The sequence below is a fragment of the Helianthus annuus genome, chromosome 2, assembly GCF_002127325.2.
Source record: "Helianthus annuus cultivar XRQ/B chromosome 2, HanXRQr2.0-SUNRISE, whole genome shotgun sequence".
Lineage (NCBI taxonomy): Eukaryota > Viridiplantae > Streptophyta > Magnoliopsida > Asterales > Asteraceae > Helianthus > Helianthus annuus.
Genome location: NC_035434.2, coordinates 4,320,309 through 4,340,626, shown reverse-complemented (window position 1 = coordinate 4,340,626; position 20,318 = coordinate 4,320,309). Strand labels below are relative to the sequence as shown.

At 36.6% G+C, this 20,318-nt stretch overlaps 5 protein-coding genes across 6 annotated transcripts; 1 reads left to right on the top strand and 4 right to left on the bottom strand.

The window, feature by feature from the left end:
• Nucleotides 1-941: 941 nt before the first annotated feature.
• LOC110901620 (EPIDERMAL PATTERNING FACTOR-like protein 2) lies at nt 942-4,004 on the bottom strand. 2 transcript variants are annotated; one of them, XR_004880260.1, is made up of 3 exons: nt 3,618-4,003; nt 1,763-1,839; nt 942-1,651 (listed from the first exon to the last, which is right to left on the bottom strand). XR_004880260.1 is itself a non-coding variant. In XM_022148433.2 (3 exons), the coding sequence occupies exons 1-3, from the start codon at nt 3,748-3,750 to the stop codon at nt 1,463-1,465; spliced, it is 417 nt and encodes a 138-aa protein (XP_022004125.1). In that variant the 5' UTR covers nt 3,751-4,004; the 3' UTR covers nt 942-1,462. The 2 variants fall into 2 exon arrangements, 1 of the variants encoding a protein (XP_022004125.1); XM_022148433.2 differs by having other exon boundaries at nt 942-1,669; nt 3,618-4,004.
• Nucleotides 4,005-7,865: 3,861 nt separating this feature from the next.
• LOC110908849 lies at nt 7,866-9,785 on the bottom strand. Its single transcript, XM_022153849.2, has 2 exons — nt 9,647-9,785; nt 7,866-8,262 (listed from the first exon to the last, which is right to left on the bottom strand). The coding sequence occupies exons 1-2, from the start codon at nt 9,681-9,683 to the stop codon at nt 8,048-8,050; spliced, it is 252 nt and encodes an 83-aa protein (XP_022009541.1). The 5' UTR covers nt 9,684-9,785; the 3' UTR covers nt 7,866-8,047.
• A 2,262-nt stretch (nt 9,786-12,047) lies between these two features.
• On the top strand, nt 12,048-13,180 carry LOC110908383 (transcription factor MYB26). The gene is made up of 3 exons (XM_035987288.1): nt 12,048-12,162; nt 12,526-12,655; nt 12,734-13,180. The coding sequence occupies exons 1-3, from the start codon at nt 12,048-12,050 to the stop codon at nt 13,134-13,136; spliced, it is 648 nt and encodes a 215-aa protein (XP_035843181.1). The 3' UTR covers nt 13,137-13,180.
• A 337-nt stretch (nt 13,181-13,517) lies between these two features.
• On the bottom strand, nt 13,518-14,642 carry LOC110908845 (acidic leucine-rich nuclear phosphoprotein 32-related protein). Its single transcript, XM_022153845.2, has 2 exons — nt 14,206-14,642; nt 13,518-14,134 (listed from the first exon to the last, which is right to left on the bottom strand). Exons 1-2 carry the CDS (start codon nt 14,615-14,617, stop codon nt 13,650-13,652), a joined length of 897 nt encoding a protein of 298 aa, XP_022009537.1. The 5' UTR covers nt 14,618-14,642; the 3' UTR covers nt 13,518-13,649.
• Nucleotides 14,643-18,265: 3,623 nt separating this feature from the next.
• On the bottom strand, nt 18,266-19,352 carry LOC110901615 (protein FLX-like 3). Its single transcript, XM_022148428.1, has 2 exons — nt 18,858-19,352; nt 18,266-18,733 (listed from the first exon to the last, which is right to left on the bottom strand). Exons 1-2 carry the CDS (start codon nt 19,346-19,348, stop codon nt 18,520-18,522), a joined length of 705 nt encoding a protein of 234 aa, XP_022004120.1. The 5' UTR covers nt 19,349-19,352; the 3' UTR covers nt 18,266-18,519.
• Nucleotides 19,353-20,318: the final 966 nt, after the last annotated feature.

Genomic DNA, 20,318 nt, shown 5'->3' with positions numbered 1-20,318 from the left:
GCTGACGACGGGGGTAGCCCAAGGATAAACAAAATGATTAATATGCAAAGAGCTTAAAAGGTTGAAAGGTTCATCGGATGAAAAGCTGTAAAATGAGGAAATCGAGAAACAGTAATCAGTCATCAGTCATGTCTAGAAACTCGTCCCACCAACTCATGCTCACCAACTCACAAAGTCAGAGCAGGTCTGCACAAGCACACTCTATTAACCAGGGGTCCAAAGCCTTCAACCCCAAAAGGGGAAACCCTCCATTTGCAAACAGGTTTAGCTAGTATAGTTTATGCTATTTCAGGAGATGTCTTCCACTATAAGAAGACAGCTCATGTACACTTCTAAGACATTCCGAAAAGGCAGAGATTCCTTAATCTCTAGTCATTCAAAGAGTTCTTTGTCACTTCCAAACAACTCTTCATTACTTCCATTCTATTTGCTTTCTTTTCTGGATTCGAGCTGGCCTCGGAGAAAGAACCTCAAAGCAAATAACAAGAACATACTAGTGAACCTCCTTCCACGTTTTGCAAACGTGGAGGGACCCCGCGACCTGCGTTAGGTAAAACTGAACCCTTCAGCCCTTTTGCCTAACCAGCTTAGCTACCATCCTTGATCCCGTGTTTGTTGCATCAACAGTGTCTTGATAACTTTAATTTTTTAATATTGTCGAATCGAAGATGGTAGCTTGATAACAAGAAATGTACCCATTTCTTGAACTAGATAAAATAATTTCTAATTATTTTTTTCAAATATTTTGATTCTTAGAACGGTAACAATTACATAATTTACATTAAAATGTTGTAAAAGAAAGTTACACTTGGAAGTTAAAACTTTTAATTAGTTAATACGTTGACATCAAGGATTCTTATAATGCTTATAAGTTTAGGTAATTACTTATATTCGGATAGTTGAAATTAAAAAAAAAAGGAGCTATTTTTCATTTCGATACATTTTTTTAATGGCGAACTTTCATTAAATAAATCACTAGCCAGGAGCTAGCACATATAACTTACACCCAATACCCACAACAACATTACATCTCATTACACAAAACTGAATCCTAGTGTCTTGAGTTCCTTCTTTAATATCGCCGGGTTCATTTTTGATACATGACGTAAACAAATGAGGCTATTTGGGTTATTAGGACCGATAAATAATCCATTTCTTGTAACTCATCGGTAATTAACTTATTACAACATAAATTGAATATTTCTCGAGCTAATCGAATTATATAAATAAATGACATAGCTGGCCGGCTTGCTTGTTTGCAAGTTGCATTGTTAAATGGATAAATGATTAACCCAACAGCCCGAGTCCATATTTAAATTTTTATTTCACATGTCTTGGGCTCAAGCCCGAGTCCAAATGGTTCCATTCGAACTCGCGGAGAATATGATATTCATCATAAATAAATACATGGTGTTTTACGAAACCTAGTTATGTAGCTAAACCATAATAATAATAATAATAATCATGGGCTATAAAAAGAGGGCCCACACTTGCATTTCCAACCCTCAGGCTCATAGTTTGTATAGTGGAGGCTGATTGTGGGCACTTGGGTGGGTTGACATGGGCTACACCCAAAGCACTTGTGTTCACAACTTGGTGGTCTTGATCCAATCCTGTTTTCAATCCCTCTTCCATATCTCTCATCTTCATTCTTCATCACATCTCCATCCTACATTCATCAAGTCAAACCCAACATCACTCATAACTCAGTTGGTCAAAGGAGAGAGAGAGAGAGAGACTTGTAGATAATTAAAAATGGTACCTTTGTGGAAAATCTTGAACTTGACACTGATTTGGAGGGCATGCTAAATTGAGAAGAAGTAATGTGTGTTTTTGTGCCTGTTGATCAAAAGATTGCAAAATATGTGGTGAAGACAATGAAGATGCTGCGCATATTCTGATGAACTGTAATTTTGCGAGGAGGGTTTGGGAAGCGGTCGAGACGTGGACAGGTTTATCAATGGTAAATGCCGTTAACAATGCGAAAGATCTGCTAAAAATGATTTTAGAAAGTAACAGAAATCGATGCAAGAGGAAGATTCTACACGCGATCGCAGTACAAACTATGTGGCTCTTATGGAAGAATAGAAACGATAAAATCTTTTCGGGGAGAAGACGCACGGTTCAAATGATCATTGAGGAAATAAAAGATACTTCCTTTCTAGGTGTGAGACAAAGATCAAAACATAGTTCCATTACAAAACAACAATTGTGGGAATTTAGCTTTAATCTATAGCTCGTTTATTTTTTCTTTTGTTTTGTTTCTTTTCCGGTTTGTTTTTGTATTTGGTTCAGCTTCTGGCTGAGTACGTTTGGTTTACATTTTTATGAATGAAGTTTCGTTGGCTATTCAAAAAAAAGATCAAAAGATTGCAATGCATAAGACTGGAGGGTATGGGGCAAGAGGATGGGCCGCCACGTCACCGGGATTGACGATGGGCCTAAGGGGATGGACCAAGGGGTGGAGGATGGGGCTATATATATATAGTATAGATAGGGGATGGTTCAAATGAAAACCACTTTTATTGTGAAAACTCGAAAACTAACTAAAAAAAGCCTAAAAACAGACACAGAATTTTTTTTTTAAATTTTTTTTTATAAAAATCGCTTGTTTTTATATATAAAAAAAACTTTTTTTTCAAAAAAAAAATAAATAAATAATTTTGTAGTACACATGTGTAATACACATACACATGTGTAGTATTACACATGTGCACTACACAAATTTTTTTTTTTTTTTTTGAAAATTTTTTTTATATAAAAAAAACCTGCGAAAATTGGTTTGCAAAAAAAAAAAAAATAAAAATTGGTATGTTTTTTTGGCTTTTTTAATTAGTTTTCGAGTTTTCACAATAACTAGTGGTTTTCATTTGAACCTTCCCCTATATATATATATATATATATATATATATATATATATATATATATATATATATATATATATATATATATATATATAGGGAAAGGTTAACATACAAAAAGCCTTATCGTACTTCATGTACGCGACGCGCGCAACCATCGGATCAGGGCAAAAATCACGCATGGATCAGTTAATCACGCATGGGAGCCAGTTAATCACGCATGGGAGCAGTTAATCACGCATGGGATCAGTTTTTTGGAGATAATCACGCATGGAAGTATAATTACGCAAGTTAAATTGATCAAAAAATGTGATAATCACGCATGGGATAATAATTACGCACGTTCTATTTGGTCGCGTACGTTAATGTACGTTAAGCCCTTAAGTACATTATACTTTATGTATGTATGTATGTATGTATGTATGTATGTATGTATGTATGTATGTATGTATGTATGTATGTATGTATGTATGTATGTATGTATGTATGTATGTATGTATGTATGTATGTATGTATGTATGTATGTATGTATGTATGTATAGGTATGTGTTTGAAGGAGTGGCCCGGCTTGGGCGTCGGCTGGAGGACGGGGAAGACGGGACGAGGCTCCGGGGGCGGTGTGGGGGTGCGGCGCCAGGCCACGCCGGGCTTAAGCCGCCCCCCATACCTTCCAGTCTAATAATAAGAGTTTTGTCTATTTTTGGTCTTGAAAAAGCTAGCTAGTTAATAATATAAAACGCTAAAAGTAGTAGTCACCTTGTTTTGGAGGGACGGAGATTGGAGGGCTATCAGTTGGTCCAAAAGGCCTGCTGCTGCTAATTACTCTCATAATTATACAACACATCATTATCATAACAAACCTACACAATCTTCCATTCATCATGATCATGGTTTGTTCTTGAACTAGACAAAGAAAGAAAGAGAGAAAGATGATGAAAGCCTAAATCAGAATGATTGCATATATACATACAATCAGGAGGGGGCCCCTACAGAACATCATAAAGAAGAAAAATCCAAACAAGTGATTCTATCTTTCTTCTTTCTAGTGATCCCAAAAAGATCAATCTTTTACAACACACTTGAATATGTGTATGAGAGAGAGAGAGAGATGAAAGCCTAATTGTGCTTGGAACATAGACTGAAAAGCTATATTTTTATACAGAAACTTTCATTCCACAAATGGAGGTAAAGAAATCAAGTGATGAGAAAGAGAATCATACTTTTTACCATTTATTTTCTTTTACCATCAATGAGTTGGTTTTAAAATAATGAATGGGATATGAATTAGAATTAAAGAGTGTACCTGAGAGTCAACAACTTATGAAAATTTGATCACATGACCCTTTCTTTCAACTTTTAATCTTGGCCATTGATTGAGTTGTATACCCCACTTATGACAATCTATTATTAATTCAAATAGTAGAAGATGAATAATATTCATTGCTCTTTCTTTGGGTACCACTATGTATTTGTACCAAGTGTATTTAAGAATGTACTCCATTCATTACTGATTTGAAGGTTCAAATATGCATTTTATTTCAAGTCAAGTTATAAAATCATTGTACAAATTAAGGTATACTTTTTACGGATCCTCACTCTTTGAGGCTTAATTAACAATCAATTTTAGTTTAATTTCTAGTTCACTTTAACAAAAGTAACATCAAGGTTTCAAAATTTGCCAAAGTAAAACAACTTTTTTACTAACATAAATTGTTGCTTGAAATAAATAAATGTTACATTATATACACCAACATATAAAGTAATGCATATTATTGTTTTAAAAGATCTATCATTGCAGTTATTTTACTAGTAATACGCCCCGTTAGCGGTATGCGCATATAATGTATATATGTGTGGGCGCTCGGGGAGCAAAAGTGAAAGTGCACCAATTTTAACGTTATTTTACTAATTTCGTGAAAATAACGTTAAAAGAGGGGGGTGGTTAATCATGCATCATGCGGTGGTGACGTTGATAGCCGAAAGACAAGGGAGTACATGCACTAATCGGCCGTTGTCTTAATTGTTGAGTGTTATGTGCCTTACGTCCAAGGCTTGATGCAAAACTACTATCGAGCCGGGGGTCTCACTGGAAGCAACCTCTCTATTCTTAACGGGTAGAGGTAAGGCTGTCTTTACCATTCTCAGACCCTACCTTAGCTTTGCTATTGATGGGATTTACCGAGTATGATGATGATATTTTACTAGTAAAAACTTATAATAAATGTTTTGTAATCCTTCGGGTTTCAGTTTCTATATTTTGTTATATAGAAGTTTTGTTGTTAAAAAAAAATAAAACCAACATATAAAGTAATGCATATTATTTTGAAGAGAAAAATGCTCGGATAGTCTCTGTGGTTTCGCCTTTTTTCACCTATAGTCCCCAACTTTCTAAAACTACCTGAATAGTCCCCAAGTTTTCATTTTTTGTTCCCGGATAGTCCGTGGGTCTAACTTCAGTTACTTTTCTCTGTTAAAATAATGTGAAATGACAAAAATACCCTTTCCTTAAAAGGCCAAACCACAGGGACTATCCGGGCATCTTCTTCATTTTTATTTATAAAACCCCACCACCACACTTCATCTTCAACCTCCACCCTCCTCCACCATGTGAATCATAAACCACCCTATGAATCATAACCCGCACACCCTGTGAATCATAATCCGGACGGTATTTTTGAAGCTTATCAGTTCGATTCCATTGCTCATCTTGCGGAGAGTCTCCATTCGGAAGTTCTGTTCATCCAGGGTTTGTCGTTGTTCATTCGTTAAAAGTGGTTCAGTCTTACGGATTAGCATAAAACAAATCTGTGTGCAAGGGTCGATATCAGTACTGTTTAAAAACAGTTTCACAGTTGTTGTTGATAGCGAACAGGAATATTTTTTTAACAGATCTATTAGAACAAATCAGTTCAGTTTGAATCAACTTCTGAACGTTGCTGGTTATACAGATCTGCATAATAATTGCGAATACATCCACAGAATTTAGATGTTTGAAACAGTGTTCATTCGTTGAAACATGGTTCATTCGTCCTATCTGCTGATAATCTGAAAGTCCGAGTCTTGTGTGTTAATCACTGATCTGGATATTCACGGATAAACACTCTATTGATCTGTATGAATCAGTTGTCTGTTTATATTCAAGTAAATCTGAAACAAGAATAATATTCACGAATCAAGATTGATTCGCCCGGATCTGAAACAGATCAGATTGTTGACCAGTTAGCGTGAATCGACGTTGTGATTAGTATTGTTGCAGTGGATCTGTTCTGCACATATTCAGTCACTTGTTGTTTACGCATCCGCGTAAATCTGTGAATTTGCAGAGTCAAGAGTTCAGTCTATTTGCAGATTAATATACAGTCTATTCGCTCGAACAGAAACAGTAAATCTGCTGTTCATTGTCTGAAATCAGTAAATCAAATCTGAAACAGTTCGATAACGCCGCAGAATTAATTACAGTCGCTGAAGTTTGCACATTCATCGAGTTAGTTTTGTTTGGTTCAATTTGGTGATAATTCAAACGAATCCGGTGGAAGGAGAGGGCAGGTGTGCGGGTTATGATTCACAGGGTGGTGGTGGAGGGTGGAGGAGGGTGATGGTGGGTGGAGGTTGAAGATGAAGTGTGGTGGTGGGGTTTTATAAATAAAAATGAAGAAGATGCCCGGATAGTCCCTGTGGTTTGGCCTTTTAAGGAAAGGGTATTTTTGTCATTTCACATCATTTTTAACAGACTAAAGTAACTGAAGTTAGACCCAGGGACTATCCGGGAACAAAAATGAAAACTTGGGGACTATTCAGACAGTTTTAGAAAGTTGGGGACTATAGGTGAAAAAAGGCGAAACCACAGGGACTATCCAGACATTTTTCTCTATTTTGAATAGATTGACTGTAAAAAGGTAAGATAATTAAAGACTACACTTGCGTGAAAACTAGCTTTTAACCTGAGAAGAGAAAGTTAGGGCACTACTTTAGAGACTGATTTGGAATGTGGGGTGGGAAAGCTTTTGCTTTAAAAGTCAGAAGGATTTTGATTTGATCAAGGAGTGCTCTAAAAATACATATAGAATATCAACATAATAACTGAAATATTTTATTTCAATATAATAAGCTAGCTACGTTATTTCTTTCACGGTGCCTACCTCGATTCTTAAACGATCTCTACCATCTGGTCGAGTCAGCTTCGCCCCTTTATTCGTACATCTCTTTCTCGAATGAAAATTTCCCAATAGTCAAGGTAGGACGAAGAACATTGTAATAAATACTAAATATGATTTTAAAAGTTAACTAAAATCAGGAAAGAAATAAAACAAAAATATATGTGTGTCTATTATATGTATATGTATAAGGCAATGTATGTTGGCAGGTCTTTCCTGTGAGGGTTTATCTGATGGGCCAGTGAAAGATAGATAGATGTTTTCTCAAGTATATATCCACATTTGCAATGGCATGCTCTCATTAATACTATACTTATTATAAATTTTGGGTTTTCTACAACTAAAATAGTAGCTGGAATGGGTCAGTAGTCAGATATTATTGGTATATGGTCTTAACCATTAGCTCAGACCCCTCAACCCTAACTGCCCCTACTTTCTGAATCAAAATTAACAACCCATAGTTTTACATCATTTGCTGCCCAAACAACAACTTAAGGGTAATGTAAATAACCTTTTTTATGAAAATAAAAAAAATATACATATATATATAGGGTCTATAGTGGCTCGTATTTTAGTACCAAATGAAAATATAGGGGCTCTCCAATGGCGCCCATCGCGTAAATATTCTTAACAAGCAATCCCAAATAGTCAAATACACCTCATGTCAAACCTTAGATTTATTAAAGACGACGCATACGGAGTGTTTGGCATAGCTTTAAAGTGATACGATATATTTAGAGTTAAATGTCATTTCCGTCCCTGTAGTTTGTTCACTTTTGCCATTTAAAATTGGCCTGAAATGGCAAACGTGAACAAACCACAGGGACGAAAATGGCAGTTAACTCATATATTTAATAATAACTAGGATCACATAATAAATTAATTCTCAGACTGTGAATATAGTTGTTTTCTCTATGGTATTGAAAACAATAACCAGAATCAAAAGACAAAATGGACCAATAAAGATGATCACTGGCATACATACCAACTACAAAACATTATTGCAGGAAATGAGTAACTAGGTTAAAGATTTTACTTATTAGGGTGAATTGCTTCGACAACGGCTTCAATCTCTTCCTTAGTTCTTTCAAGAACACCGGGTCCTTTGACTTTTTCTATTGGGGTGTCTTCATCAATGTCGTTGCTTGTTCCATGTGTTTCCTTGTCATGGCTAGCTGGTGATTTCTTCTTGTTTTCTTCCTTGCCTTTTTCAATCAAGTTTGAGGCTTTTGCTTTTGCTTCTTCCTCTACATTTTCAAAAAAACCCAAAATAAAATACATAAATTTATATGTGTCGGGGTAGAGGATCCTGTACATTAATTCAGAAGTGTGAGAAGTGTATTATAACCCTATATATAACACTATACAACACCATATAAACACCGTATAACACTATGTAACACCATATAATAACATATAACACTATGTAACACTATATAACACTGTATAACAAATATAACACTATATTTTCTCTGATACGAAGACTGACTGACAGATGTATACTGACACATAGGGTAGGGATAGTGTACATTAATTCAAAAGTGTGAGAAGTGTATTATAACACTATATATAACACTATATAACACCATATAAACACCGTATAACACTATGTAACACCATATAACAACATATAACACTATATAACACTATATAACACTATATAACAAATATAACACTATATTTTCTCTGATAGCATGTCTATGATAGATGTATAGTGTTATATATTGTTATACAGTGTTATATAGTGTTACATAGTGTTACATGATGTTATATGGTGTTACATAGTGTTATGCGGTGTTTATATGGTGTTATATAGTGTTATAATACACTTCTCACACTTTTGAATTAATGTACACTATCCCTACCCTATGTGTCGGTATACATCTGTCAGTCAGTCAGACAGTCTTTGTGTGTATGTGTTGATGGCATGAATAATGTATTTTCAGATAGAGCATCAATGAGATCCTTTTATAGATCAAACTTAGTGCAAAAAGAAGGTCTTTTTGTTAGATTTACACTGGACCCTAATAGTAATACCAACCAATAGCGGAAACTTGTCAAAGCGAAGCAAAGCAGGCTTAATCTCTCACACGCATCAAATCTTGTAACACTACTAACTAACTAACTAACTAACTAACTAACTAGATTATGATTACCATAATGTAAATTATCTGAAGACAAATGCACAACATAATTAATGCGCGTGCATGATGTATTATTTTACTGGCCTTGGACGTAAGGCACCAGCAATTAAGACAAAGGCCAATTAGTGCATGTACTCCGTTGTCTTTCGGCTATCAACGTCACCACATGATGCATGATTAGCCATCCCCTCTTTTTAACATTATTTTCACGAAATTAGTAAAATAACCACATATATGCAAGCGGGGCGTAAAGGAGTTGTGTTATTACTTGCTGATCATTAAAACCCGGCAGTCAAACGAACGATTAAAGTTGTGTTGCTTGCTGGTCAGAGAATTAATTAATTAATTAATTGTCGATCATCAAAACCCTATTTCTGATGAATCAACCAGTGAGTCAGTCAGTCAGTCAACTGAAGCTTTGTTATTGATAATCAAAACAGGTAAATTATGCAATAATAATAATAATAATAAAAGAGAATTAACCAACCTAGAGATTTTGTGGATTCAGATCCTCTGTCCGCCATTGCTAGTGACTTTCTTTCTTTCTTTCTGGAACAAATAAACAAACAAAGTCCTCCTCCTCCTCCTGTATCAGCCAAGCCTTTTGGACTTTGTTAGCTGGGCTAGCGTTATTCATTGGCCCAATAAATAAAGATTTTAGAACTCACTAGCAGCAGCAATGATATTTTTGTTTTTCAATAACTTTTTTTTTTAATTTTATGCTACTTTTTAAAAAAAATAATAATAATAAAAAGTAGTAGTAGTAGTGTCTTTTTAGTGCTTCTGGTTCTATCTCACTTTTTATATTATATGCTGATCACTTTTTATATAAAATTAACATTATGTATATATAAAAAAATTACAAATAGCTATTTTTATTTCTTTAATTTTTAATTACCTTATCGCTAAACACAAAATAGCGGGCGCTGTTTCGTCACTATCGCTACATAGCATATAGGTACCTCGTCGTTATTCGCTATCGATAACTATGATCTAGACCTTTTAGTCTAAATCTATAAATAAAAGAGGTTAGATTGTTAGCTTGGTACCCAATGGGGTGGTGGTTCATTAGCAAAGACAAAGTCTTTAAAACACCTAGGTTGGGAAAGGAAAGTCTTGAATTTAAATCTCACAAACGACATGACATTAAAGAAATTAGTCATTAAAAAAAAGATTGTTAGCTTGGTCAACAAGGTGGTCAAATTTCATCAATGATAAATTCATGATCAACAACGAGAGCATTAATTTCCTGAGGTGTCCCATTTTTGGTTGAATAACTTTTTGTCTACGAATATTTTTTGAATTTTTTTTAATGACCAATAATTAATTTCCGTTGTTGGCAAAATGACTAAGGAGCCGTTTGGCAACTTCTAAATGGTTAAGTGCCGAACCAGTAAGAGGTCTGAACCATTAAGTGCTAAACCAGTAAGAGGCCTGAACCATTAAGAGTCAGTATAATGCTTAACCGTTCAGAGACAAATGTCTAACCAATTCAGATTAGAGGTCTTAACCATTTAGACTCAGTATAATACTTAACCATTCAGAGGAAAATGTTTGAACCATTCAGACATTTGCTCATGAAACAAACAGTCTGAACCATTAAGTGTTGAACCAGTAAGAGGTCTGACCCATTAAAAGCCCCATTAAGAAGTAACCAAACAGCCCCTAAGTGGTAAATGGTTGTGGGTAGCACCTTAATTTCATTAGTGGTAACTCTAAGAAGTGGTACCGAGAATTTCCACTGTTACGACTGATAACTTCAAAGTAGTTGTAATCGTCGTATGTTATACCCCGCCTATCATACCCTTTCGTGAAGGGCTGCAACAATACAGCATGATCGTTGTAATCATATATAAAGGAAGACATATGACCTTTCCAACATGAAAAAAAATCACGATTTTCTTCACATAAAAAACCATCTCGTTCTTTACATAAAATCGTTTGGTCTTATCTGTTTATTGATTTCGTATAAACATGAAATACTTTAATCAAGTAATGCTGACACGAGTAATTTTTATGGTTGTTAAGATTAAGCGTTCGTTTCAGTTTGGTTTGCTCATTTACATACTATGTTTAATGAGACGGATTTGATAAAAACCCACAAAACATAAATTTTCTTTAAAACTACTACAAGAAGTGTTTTTTCAAACTTAAACTCATTTACAAACCGCACACCACCAGAATACAACATTAGTCGGATTCACAAGCTAAATTCGAACACTAAGCTTTATAGCCAATTCTAATGTTGAAAGAAGCCATCAATCAAGTTTATGGGGTTGGTTTTCTCTAAAAACATGTCACCACGAAAGGAAGCCGAACATGATCTCCCTAAAACTAATCTCGCATAGAGACATGACGTTTATTAATTAGATTACCTTGAACTATACGGATTGGTAGGGGACTGCATGTCTCACGCATGATGCGAAAGGATTATAACAACTTTTATCAACGACGACACTTTACCAAAAGTCTACTATCTTTGTCCATAGACATGACTTAGATTCCTACTTTTGTGTTTGACAACAACAATGCAAAATGTTTTAGTCCCCTCAAATGTCAATAAATTCAAAGAATCTTCCAATAAAAGCAATAGAATGAAATACCTACAAGAGATATGCCTTTCAATTCAAACCTTAAAATAAGCAAACCTAAATTAAAGTTTTATCTATCACTTTGACTAATAAGGACTACCAAGAAGGACCCCCTTTCTATGCTATGCACCCTACTTTATCTTTTCCCATTTATGACCTACAAAATTCTATTTGATTCCCAACATTCAATATCATCATCATTTTCGTCGTCACATGGGCACGCAAGCGTGCACGTGTACACAAATATATATTACATCGTTTGCTTGCCAATGATCACTCACTCATCGTTCGAGAAACATGAACAACTCCCTGAAAAGAGGATTATGGTCACCGGAAGAGGATGAAAAACTCGTCAAGTACATTTCTATCCATGGTCTCCATGGTTCTTGGAGCGTTGTTCCTAAGTTTTCCGGTTTATTTCTATCTCACTTGTAGCCGTTATTCAAGTCTTTTATATATCTATATGTTCATGTCAAAACAATTTCACGCATAATAGACGTGAATCTTTGATCACGTTTCTACTTTTACTCGTCTAAACCCTGAATACTTTTCACTCTTTACGAAGATAATAATACATACACCAACTTATGAGCAATGTTAATGCAAAAATTTTAATACGATAATAAAATTAGATACACGACATGGCTAAATGAGATGTTTATTTTTGACATGACTCGGAAAAAAAAATAATAACTTAAGTAATTTTGTTTTTTTTTTTTAAATTTAAATATGGTTATATTATATATTGAGATATTTACTCATTTTTTAAAAGCAGGGTTACAAAGAAGCGGCAAGAGTTGCAGATTAAGATGGATTAATTATTTAAGACCCGGCTTAAGACAAGGAAACTTTTCTGATGAAGAAGCGACACTCATAATCAATCTACACAATAAATTGGGAAATAAGTATAAAATGAATGCTGATGTTTGTTTTTTTTTTTTTTATTATAATTTAAAATTCTGATTTATTTTGTTTGAAAATAGATGGGCAGAAATAGCAAAACATTTACCAGGAAGAACAGATAGTGCCATTAAAAACTTCTGCAATTCCAACATGAAGAAGAAGAAGAAGAAGAAGCTTCTTGCTGCTAACCCAAAGAATAAAGAGATTCAAAACCTTAACTTTGACTTGATGATTGCTGGTCAATATCGGAATCCAGACAATCCGACGATGCAATTCCAGCCAAGTGAAATGAAGGGTATGGATTTGATGATTCACAGTGAAAGTGATCTTCCTCCCCTTCCACCATCATTAGTTCTTCATCTTCATCCACCCGAGAACTTTGACTTCATTATTGGTCAAAATTCGGATCAGAATCATCTAATAATGCAATTCGAGTCAAGTGAGATGAACGGTATGGATTTGATTATGAACCAGCCAATGTGAAATCAAGTAAACATGAGTATCCTGTTAGTATTGTTACCAAGTATTGCGGTTATCCTATTATGGTCTATAGGGGCGATGCTTCGGCCAGTAGTGTTATATATGTAATTTTCATATAGAAATTTTTGGGTATATTATAGAATTTTTTGGGTATATACATTTTCGACCCCCCGTAAAAAATTTCAAGCTTCGCTGCTGATGGTCTAACCAGTATATACATGTATCCTACGTCATCCTAAAAGAGTGGCCAAAACACATTGGTTGGTGCGAGGGTCCGACTGTTACAAATGGCTAGAGCTAACTCCCGATCGCACCTATAAATTTTTTGTTAAGCCTGCTATGAAAAAAACTATTGGGTCTGCCACTAAACTCAGATCGGCTAGGGACATGAAAGACGGGTGACTCACAACACACGTCAAACTTGGTAGAAAACTGCGTAATTGTACATGTTTACGACTACTAGCATACAACAACATAAAAACACAGAAATCCTAAATGAAAACTTTAAACAAACAACTACTCATCATCCTCGTCTTCTTCAAACTCTTCCTCGTTGTCATCATCATCCTCGTCTCCTTCTCCTATATCTTCATCGTCAACTATGAATCCACCCAATGTTTCATCACCTTCATCTTCATCTTCATCACTCCTCGCCTTCTTCTTTGCGTCATCTTTTACACTTTTACTTGCCCCCGCACCCGCACCCTTTCTACCTTTATCTTTCGATCTAGTTGAATACTTAGGTTTCGTGTCATTTCTCAACTTCTTAATCGACTCAACATCTTCTTCTTCTTCTTCGCTCTCACCCGTCCAAACTTCATCATCAACATCATCCCTCTTTCCACTCTTCTTCCTCTTCTTTCTTGATCTTTTCTCGTCGTCTTCTTCATCATCGCTATCCTTGATAGGTTCTTCAAGAAACCAATTCCAGTTCCTCGTGTCCCGGATCAATTTCTTCTGGTAGCAATCAAACTCACGCCCCATTACAACAAAACCAAACTCTGCAAACACAAATTAATTAATTAATAAAACAGAAACAACAAAAAGATGTGTAATTTCATAAAAATCAAACCTTGAACAGGATCATCGATATCAGTGGTCTCAATTTCATCATGATCAAACCCTGAAATCTCTGCGAATGCTTCCTCGTATCTATTCGATTCATCTGCAGATGCGATTTTGTTCAGATTAAACCAAACAGGGTGTTTGGAAGACAGACAGAATGAATCTCCGATGTTTAATTGACCAGATTGAGAAGCATTGTAAACCCTAATGTGGGGGTTTGTGGAATGGCGTACCCAAATGGGGTTTTTGCCTTTCACTTGGAAATAAGCACTGCTGATTCCGTCGTCGTCTTCGTGGGGTTTGAAAGAAACATGGCGGCGAGAAACTGTTCGGTCAGTGGAAACAAACCCTAATCCTCTGCCGAAATCCATGTCTTCTTCAACTCGGATTTTGGAGCCATTTTTGCTTTCGATTTCCATCTTTCCATGACCGCCCGTAAAACAAAGGGTATTTTAATACCCGGTATAAAAAACCCGAACCCACGTACACGATACACGTACGTATGTCGGTATTTTAATATAATTCACACTGATTAAAAATATATTTTTATGGTTTATTATTTTACTTGTAACTTGTAAAAAGTTTGTTTATTTTAAAAAAACATAACATGTAAGTGAGTAAAAATACATAAATGATATACAAAACCCACGTACACGATACACATACATATTTGTACGTATACACGGTTGGCACATACATGCATGATGCACGTTATAAACTAGTAATTTGACGAGTTTACCTAATTATCATGTGCAATGTTCAAATGAGTAAAATAAACCATCAACCTGCTATTTAGATGTGCTTATAAATACATGTTGTTTCTCCATTAAAACTCTCCTCGTCTTTAAGATTTATAGAATAATACAACCTTAAAGTTAAACCGCACAATGTGAAATCACATGTGATGGTAGTTCTCATGAAATTAACCAAAACTTATATAAGAGAATCATTGTTGCAAGTGGTAGTACCCAAAAGTCCTTTTTCACCTAGCTATACCATGGGATGGGTCATTTACCCATTCATGAGTGAGAGAGAATATGTAACTTCAAACTGAACTATCCACATTAGTCGTTCAAGATTTCTCGAGCTCTGCCTGTGGAGTAGAAAACGGATCATTTTCAGCAGCACCCTGAAAGTATAAGGGTAATTTTTTTAAACGAGTTAACTGCCATTTTCGTCCCTGTGGTTTGGTCACTTTGGCCATTTCAGTCCATTTTTCAAAAATGCGCCATTTTCCTCCCCGACGTTCTGGAAAGGTGCCATTTCAGTCCAAAAATCATAACCCAGTTAAGTCGGTTAGTAAATAAGGACTGATTGTGTAAATTTGTAACATAAAGGACCATTTAAGTAAATATTAAACGCCACCACCACTAGCCCTGCCACCACCACCACTCCGCTGCCACCACCACCACCACCGCCACCACCGCCACCACAGCCCTGCCACCACCACCACTCCGCTGCCAGCACCACCACCGCCACCGCCACCACAGCCCTGCCACCACCACCACTCCGCTGCCACCACCACCACTGCCATCACCACCACCACACACTCTCTCTCTACTCTCTCTCTCTATGCTCTGCAATCACCACCACCATCACCTTTACCCCTCTACTCCGGTGACCGGAGTAAATCCGACCATCTTTCCGACATCCCACACCCCCACGTGTTAATCTTCTGTTTCTGTCGATCTGGGTCGAATTGAACGGACATCTGAAGTTCCTTAGATCCCCACAAACATTTTACACCCCTCACAATGCTCAAACACATCGATTTTAGACGGAACCGAACCTGCAACTTCGCCGAAATCTTCACAATGGCCGGAATCAGTCAACACGTCGTTCCAGCCGTTAATGGTTCGTTTTTCTTGTTCCGGTTCATTCGTTTATACTTGTACAATGTTTGCACCAGGTTAATTGGAATATAACCTGATTTTGGTCGTTAATTTGAGCCGTTGACTTTCCTGTTTGACCTTCAGTTGACCGCTTTGGGGGAGATGACACTGTTGACATCTGTGAGAGTGGTGGTGGCAGGGCTGTGGTGGTGCGGTGATGAACGACAAATTCATCATCATCATCATCGCTTCTATTAATATTTGAAGGAAGCAACAGTAACAGCAGCAACAACATTATCAGCAACAACATTATCATCAACAAAATTGGTGGTGGCGGTGGCAGCGGAGTGGTGGTGGTGGTGGCAGCGGAGTGGTGGTGGTGGTGGTGGCAGCGGAGTGGTGGTGGTGGCGGTGGTGGTGAATGGCAGCGGAGTGGTGGTGGTGGCGGTGGCAGCGGAGTGGTGGTGGTGGCGGTGGTGGTGGTGGTGGTGGCAGCGGAGTGGTGGTGGTGGCAGGGCTAGTGGTGGTGGTGTTACAAATTTACACAATCAGTCCTTTATGTTACAAATTTACACAATCAGTCCTTATTTACTAACCGACTTAACTGGGTTATGATTTTTGGACTGAAATGGCACCTTTCCAGAACGTCGGGGAGGAAAATGGCGCATTTTTAAAAAATGGACTGAAATGGCCAAAGTGACCAAACCACAAGGACGAAAATGGCAGTTAACTCTTTTTTAAACCGATGAAATGTTAAGTTGAAATAAAATGTGTGTTAAGTAACACTTTGAATGATGTAGCAACCATACAGGATGACGCCCATACGGAGGGAGAAAACTGTTGTCGTAAGTGCCGAAATTCATCCAGTATGATCCATCTAAACAGTCAAGTATCAACAGCCAGTAAGGAGACATGGTTTAGCCCAGGTATATACATTAAAAATATGAATATTACTTTCAAGAATGCAATGCAATGCAATGCACAACTGGAAGTAAGAAAACCAGTAGAACTAATTACATAATACATACGTAATTTTGAACCGTAATACATACGTTGTGCATTGCATTGCATTGCATTGCAAAATAGTAATTTTAAAATGAGGGTGAAATCGTAATTTTGAACCGAGTGGAAAATCGTAATTTTATGCTGTGGGCAAAAGCATAATTTTACTTTGAATTTGGGGCGAAGACAAAAATTTAAACCGTGAAAACCATAATTTTATTTTGATACGTGGATAACTTCACTTATGTCCTTATCCATCCGTGCAAAACTCTTCAACATTATCTCTTTCCACGAAATTGCTTCCTCCTCACAAATCTCAACTTCCTCTTTTACTCGTGCATCCGGTCTTTGCACTTCGTCACCACCTAAAAGTAAGTAGTAATTCAATATATAGGAGTAAAACAATAGTAGTCTAAATATTATTATATATATGATGGTTTTGGATGTTACATGAGAGCAGCCATGGCCATCGATTACACCGTAAGAGTGTAGATCAGAGCAAATCGTTTTACAAAACCACGGTCTTACCGCAACAGCATCTTCTAGATCTCTCCTTCCAAACACAGCGGTCAAACCGAATCTGGAACTCTCCTTCACCAAAACATCATCTCCAAAACTCTTTAATGTAGTTGCGGTTGTCTTTGCACAACATGGCTGTACTTCGTTTTCGTGCGGTTTTCTGTTGCTTTCCGGTAGAGAAATTATGCTTGAGGCAGCAGTTGCGATGAGTTTAAGCTATTGTAACTCCATACGAATTTGTCTTCCTTGACCACCACCGCTAGGCTAGGCTCGCTAGTTGACGGTGTGGTGTTGAAGCATTCGTTTTACAAAACGACGGTTTTACCAAAACAGCATCTTCTAGATCCCTCCTTCTTCCAAACAGAACCCACGTATACGATACTCGATACACGTATGTCGGTATTTTAATATAATTCACAATGATTAAAATTTTTATGGTTTATTATTTTACTTGTAACTTGTAAAAAGTTTGTTTATTTTAAAAAAAACATAACATGTAAGTGGGTAAAAATACATAAATGATATACAAAACCCACGTACACGATACACATACATATTTGTACGTATACACGGTTGGCACATACATGCATGATGCACGTTATAAACTAGTAATTTGACGAGTTTACCTAATTATCATGTGCAATGTTCAAATGAGTAAAATAAACCATCAACCTGCTATTTAGATGTGCTTATAAATACATGTTGTTTCTCCATTAAAACTCTCCTCGTCTTTAAGATTTATAGAATAATACAACCTTAAAGTTAAACCGCACAATGTGAAATCACATGTGATGGTAGTTCTCATGAAATTAACCAAAACTTATATAAGAGAATCATTGTTGCAAGTGGTAGTACCCAAAAGTCCTTTTTCACCTAGCTATACCATGGGATGGGTCATTTACCCATTCATGAGTGAGAGAGAATATGTAACTTCAAACTGAACTATCCACATTTTATCGACCCGTCGTTCAAGATTTCTCGAGCTCTGCCCGTGGAGTAGAAAACGGACCATTAGAACTAATTACATAATACATACCGGGACCCCACGATCTAATATCAGGATTTGAAAGTTCTGCCCGAAGCGTTTCAACTTCCCTTGCCATAGAAGCCAAATTCTTTTCCATTGCGTGTTTTTGGTCCAAAAGCTCGGTATTTCCCTTCTTCTCGTAACCAATAGCATCTCTACAAGATGGACAATGAACCGTATCAGTTACTGCAACTTACCAGGTGAATATAAAATCGAAAAGCCGACCCGACCCGACCCATGCACAGCGTATGAAATAGAGGGGACGATGTATTGTCGAACCTAGCATGGCGAAGCTTCTTGTGTAATTCATCAAGCTCTTTTCTTAAAGCTGGAAGTTGGTTATTCGCAGCTTGCAGTTCCGCAAGGTCTTTTGTGAGAGTCTGGATCTGCCCATATAAATCACGCGTAACAGAATTAAGCCATTTTACTTCATCATGAAGTTGCACAGCCTCTTTTTTAAGCGGTTCAGTGGCCCGAATATCAGCTTCAAGTTTCAAACCACTCTCAATAAGTTGCCGCGAATGCATTTCATTTTCTTTTTGAATTTCAGTAATTGCAATGTTCATTCGCCTAAATTCTTCTCGTGCGCCACTTAATTCTTGTTGCAGCCCAATCCGGTCTTCAACTAATCTTCGATTTTCGCCTAAAAGCCTGCCAATTTCATGATGTTGCATTTCAAGTTCTTCTTCCAGCATATTGTCATGATGAGGTGGCATGACATGGGCCCCACAAGGCCGCCCGTCTGACGGATATCGATTTCTTCCTGCCATTTAATTTGAACCTGATAGAAGATGAAAATATACAACGGTCAGTCGCATCTGACCAAGCCCTCAAACCAGCCTTCAAAAATACTAAAGCGGCTCGCAAGCGCCACATTGCGCCCACATCCCCACTCACATTTTTCGTGCTGCAAACGAACCAAACGTTTGGCAAACAGTTCGTGAACCGTTCGGCGGGAAGTTCGTTTGTTTATTAAACAAATGAACACGAACAAGAAATTTCGTTTGTTTAGTTAAATGAAGAAACATGAACAGAGGCCGCGTTCGTTCATTTATGTTGGTGAACGTTTGGTAACGTGTTTGTTTCTTGTTTGTGTTCGATAGTTCATTAGCGTTTTTTGTTTTTATATTTTATTTAAATATTTCAAAATTCCGAGAAATAAAATATTTGATGAGTGTCAGTGTAATATCTATTCTGTTCATGAACGCTTGTCTATGTTTGTTTCCATTTGTGTTCATGAACACTATAGTTTGTGCTCATCAATCAATGTTCGTTGCCTAAAATTATCAAACGAACAGGAACAAGTTCATTTCCTTAACAAAGGAACACGGTTCGGTTGGTTTGCGACATTATTACTAATTTTATGATTTCAGTAAACTAAACCATGAACCATGGTTAGGGGTTCAGCAGGTGAATGTGTTTACAAAATCAAAACTTGTATGAAGAAGTCAATGCTATTAAAGGAGCTTATTTACAATGTTGTAAAAAAAAAAAAGATAAATCCAACTTGTATTGAATCTTGAAAGCAGAAAATGAAGCAAGCTGATGTAACAACAGAAGAAAAACAGGTAAACCCTAATAATAAATAAATAAATAAATAAATTGCTATGTATTTTTCCAAAATAACACACAAAAGAAAAGAAAGGTGAACCGAACCAAACCGTGGTGAAGTGAATGCAATGGTGGTGATGTCAAGGAATCGCCTTCCGTTCGGTTGGGGACAAAACAGGGTTAAAAAAA

Bases quoted from the DNA above. Each gene is read 5' to 3' on its own strand.
- LOC110908849 (XM_022153849.2), bottom strand. From the start codon at position 9,683: ATGGCGGACAGAGGATCTGAATCCACAAAATCTCTAG. The intron at 8,263-9,646 runs GTTGGTTAATTC...TTGAAAATGTAG, and splicing joins TGAATCCACAAAATCTCTAG to AGGAAGAAGCAAAAGCAAAA.
- LOC110908383 (XM_035987288.1), top strand. From the start codon at position 12,048: ATGAACAACTCCCTGAAAAGAGGATTATGGTCACCGGAAGAGGATGAA. The intron at 12,163-12,525 runs GTTTATTTCTAT...TTTTAAAAGCAG, and splicing joins CGTTGTTCCTAAGTTTTCCG to GGTTACAAAGAAGCGGCAAG. The intron at 12,656-12,733 runs GTATAAAATGAA...GTTTGAAAATAG, and splicing joins CACAATAAATTGGGAAATAA to ATGGGCAGAAATAGCAAAAC.
- LOC110901620 (XM_022148433.2), bottom strand. From the start codon at position 3,750: ATGATCATGATGAATGGAAGATTGTGTAGGTTTGTTATGATAATGATG. The intron at 1,840-3,617 runs GTGACTACTACT...TTTGATCAACAG, and splicing joins CTCCGTCCCTCCAAAACAAG to GCACAAAAACACACATTACT. The intron at 1,670-1,762 runs GTACCATTTTTA...TGATGAATGTAG, and splicing joins GTTCAAGATTTTCCACAAAG to GATGGAGATGTGATGAAGAA.
- LOC110908845 (XM_022153845.2), bottom strand. From the start codon at position 14,617: ATGGAAATCGAAAGCAAAAATGGCTCCAAAATCCGAGTTGAAGAAGAC. The intron at 14,135-14,205 runs GTTTGATTTTTA...TTGTGTTTGCAG, and splicing joins TATCGATGATCCTGTTCAAG to AGTTTGGTTTTGTTGTAATG.
- LOC110901615 (XM_022148428.1), bottom strand. From the start codon at position 19,348: ATGGCAGGAAGAAATCGATATCCGTCAGACGGGCGGCCTTGTGGGGCC. The intron at 18,734-18,857 runs GTTCGACAATAC...TCCATCTTGTAG, and splicing joins AAGAAGCTTCGCCATGCTAG to AGATGCTATTGGTTACGAGA.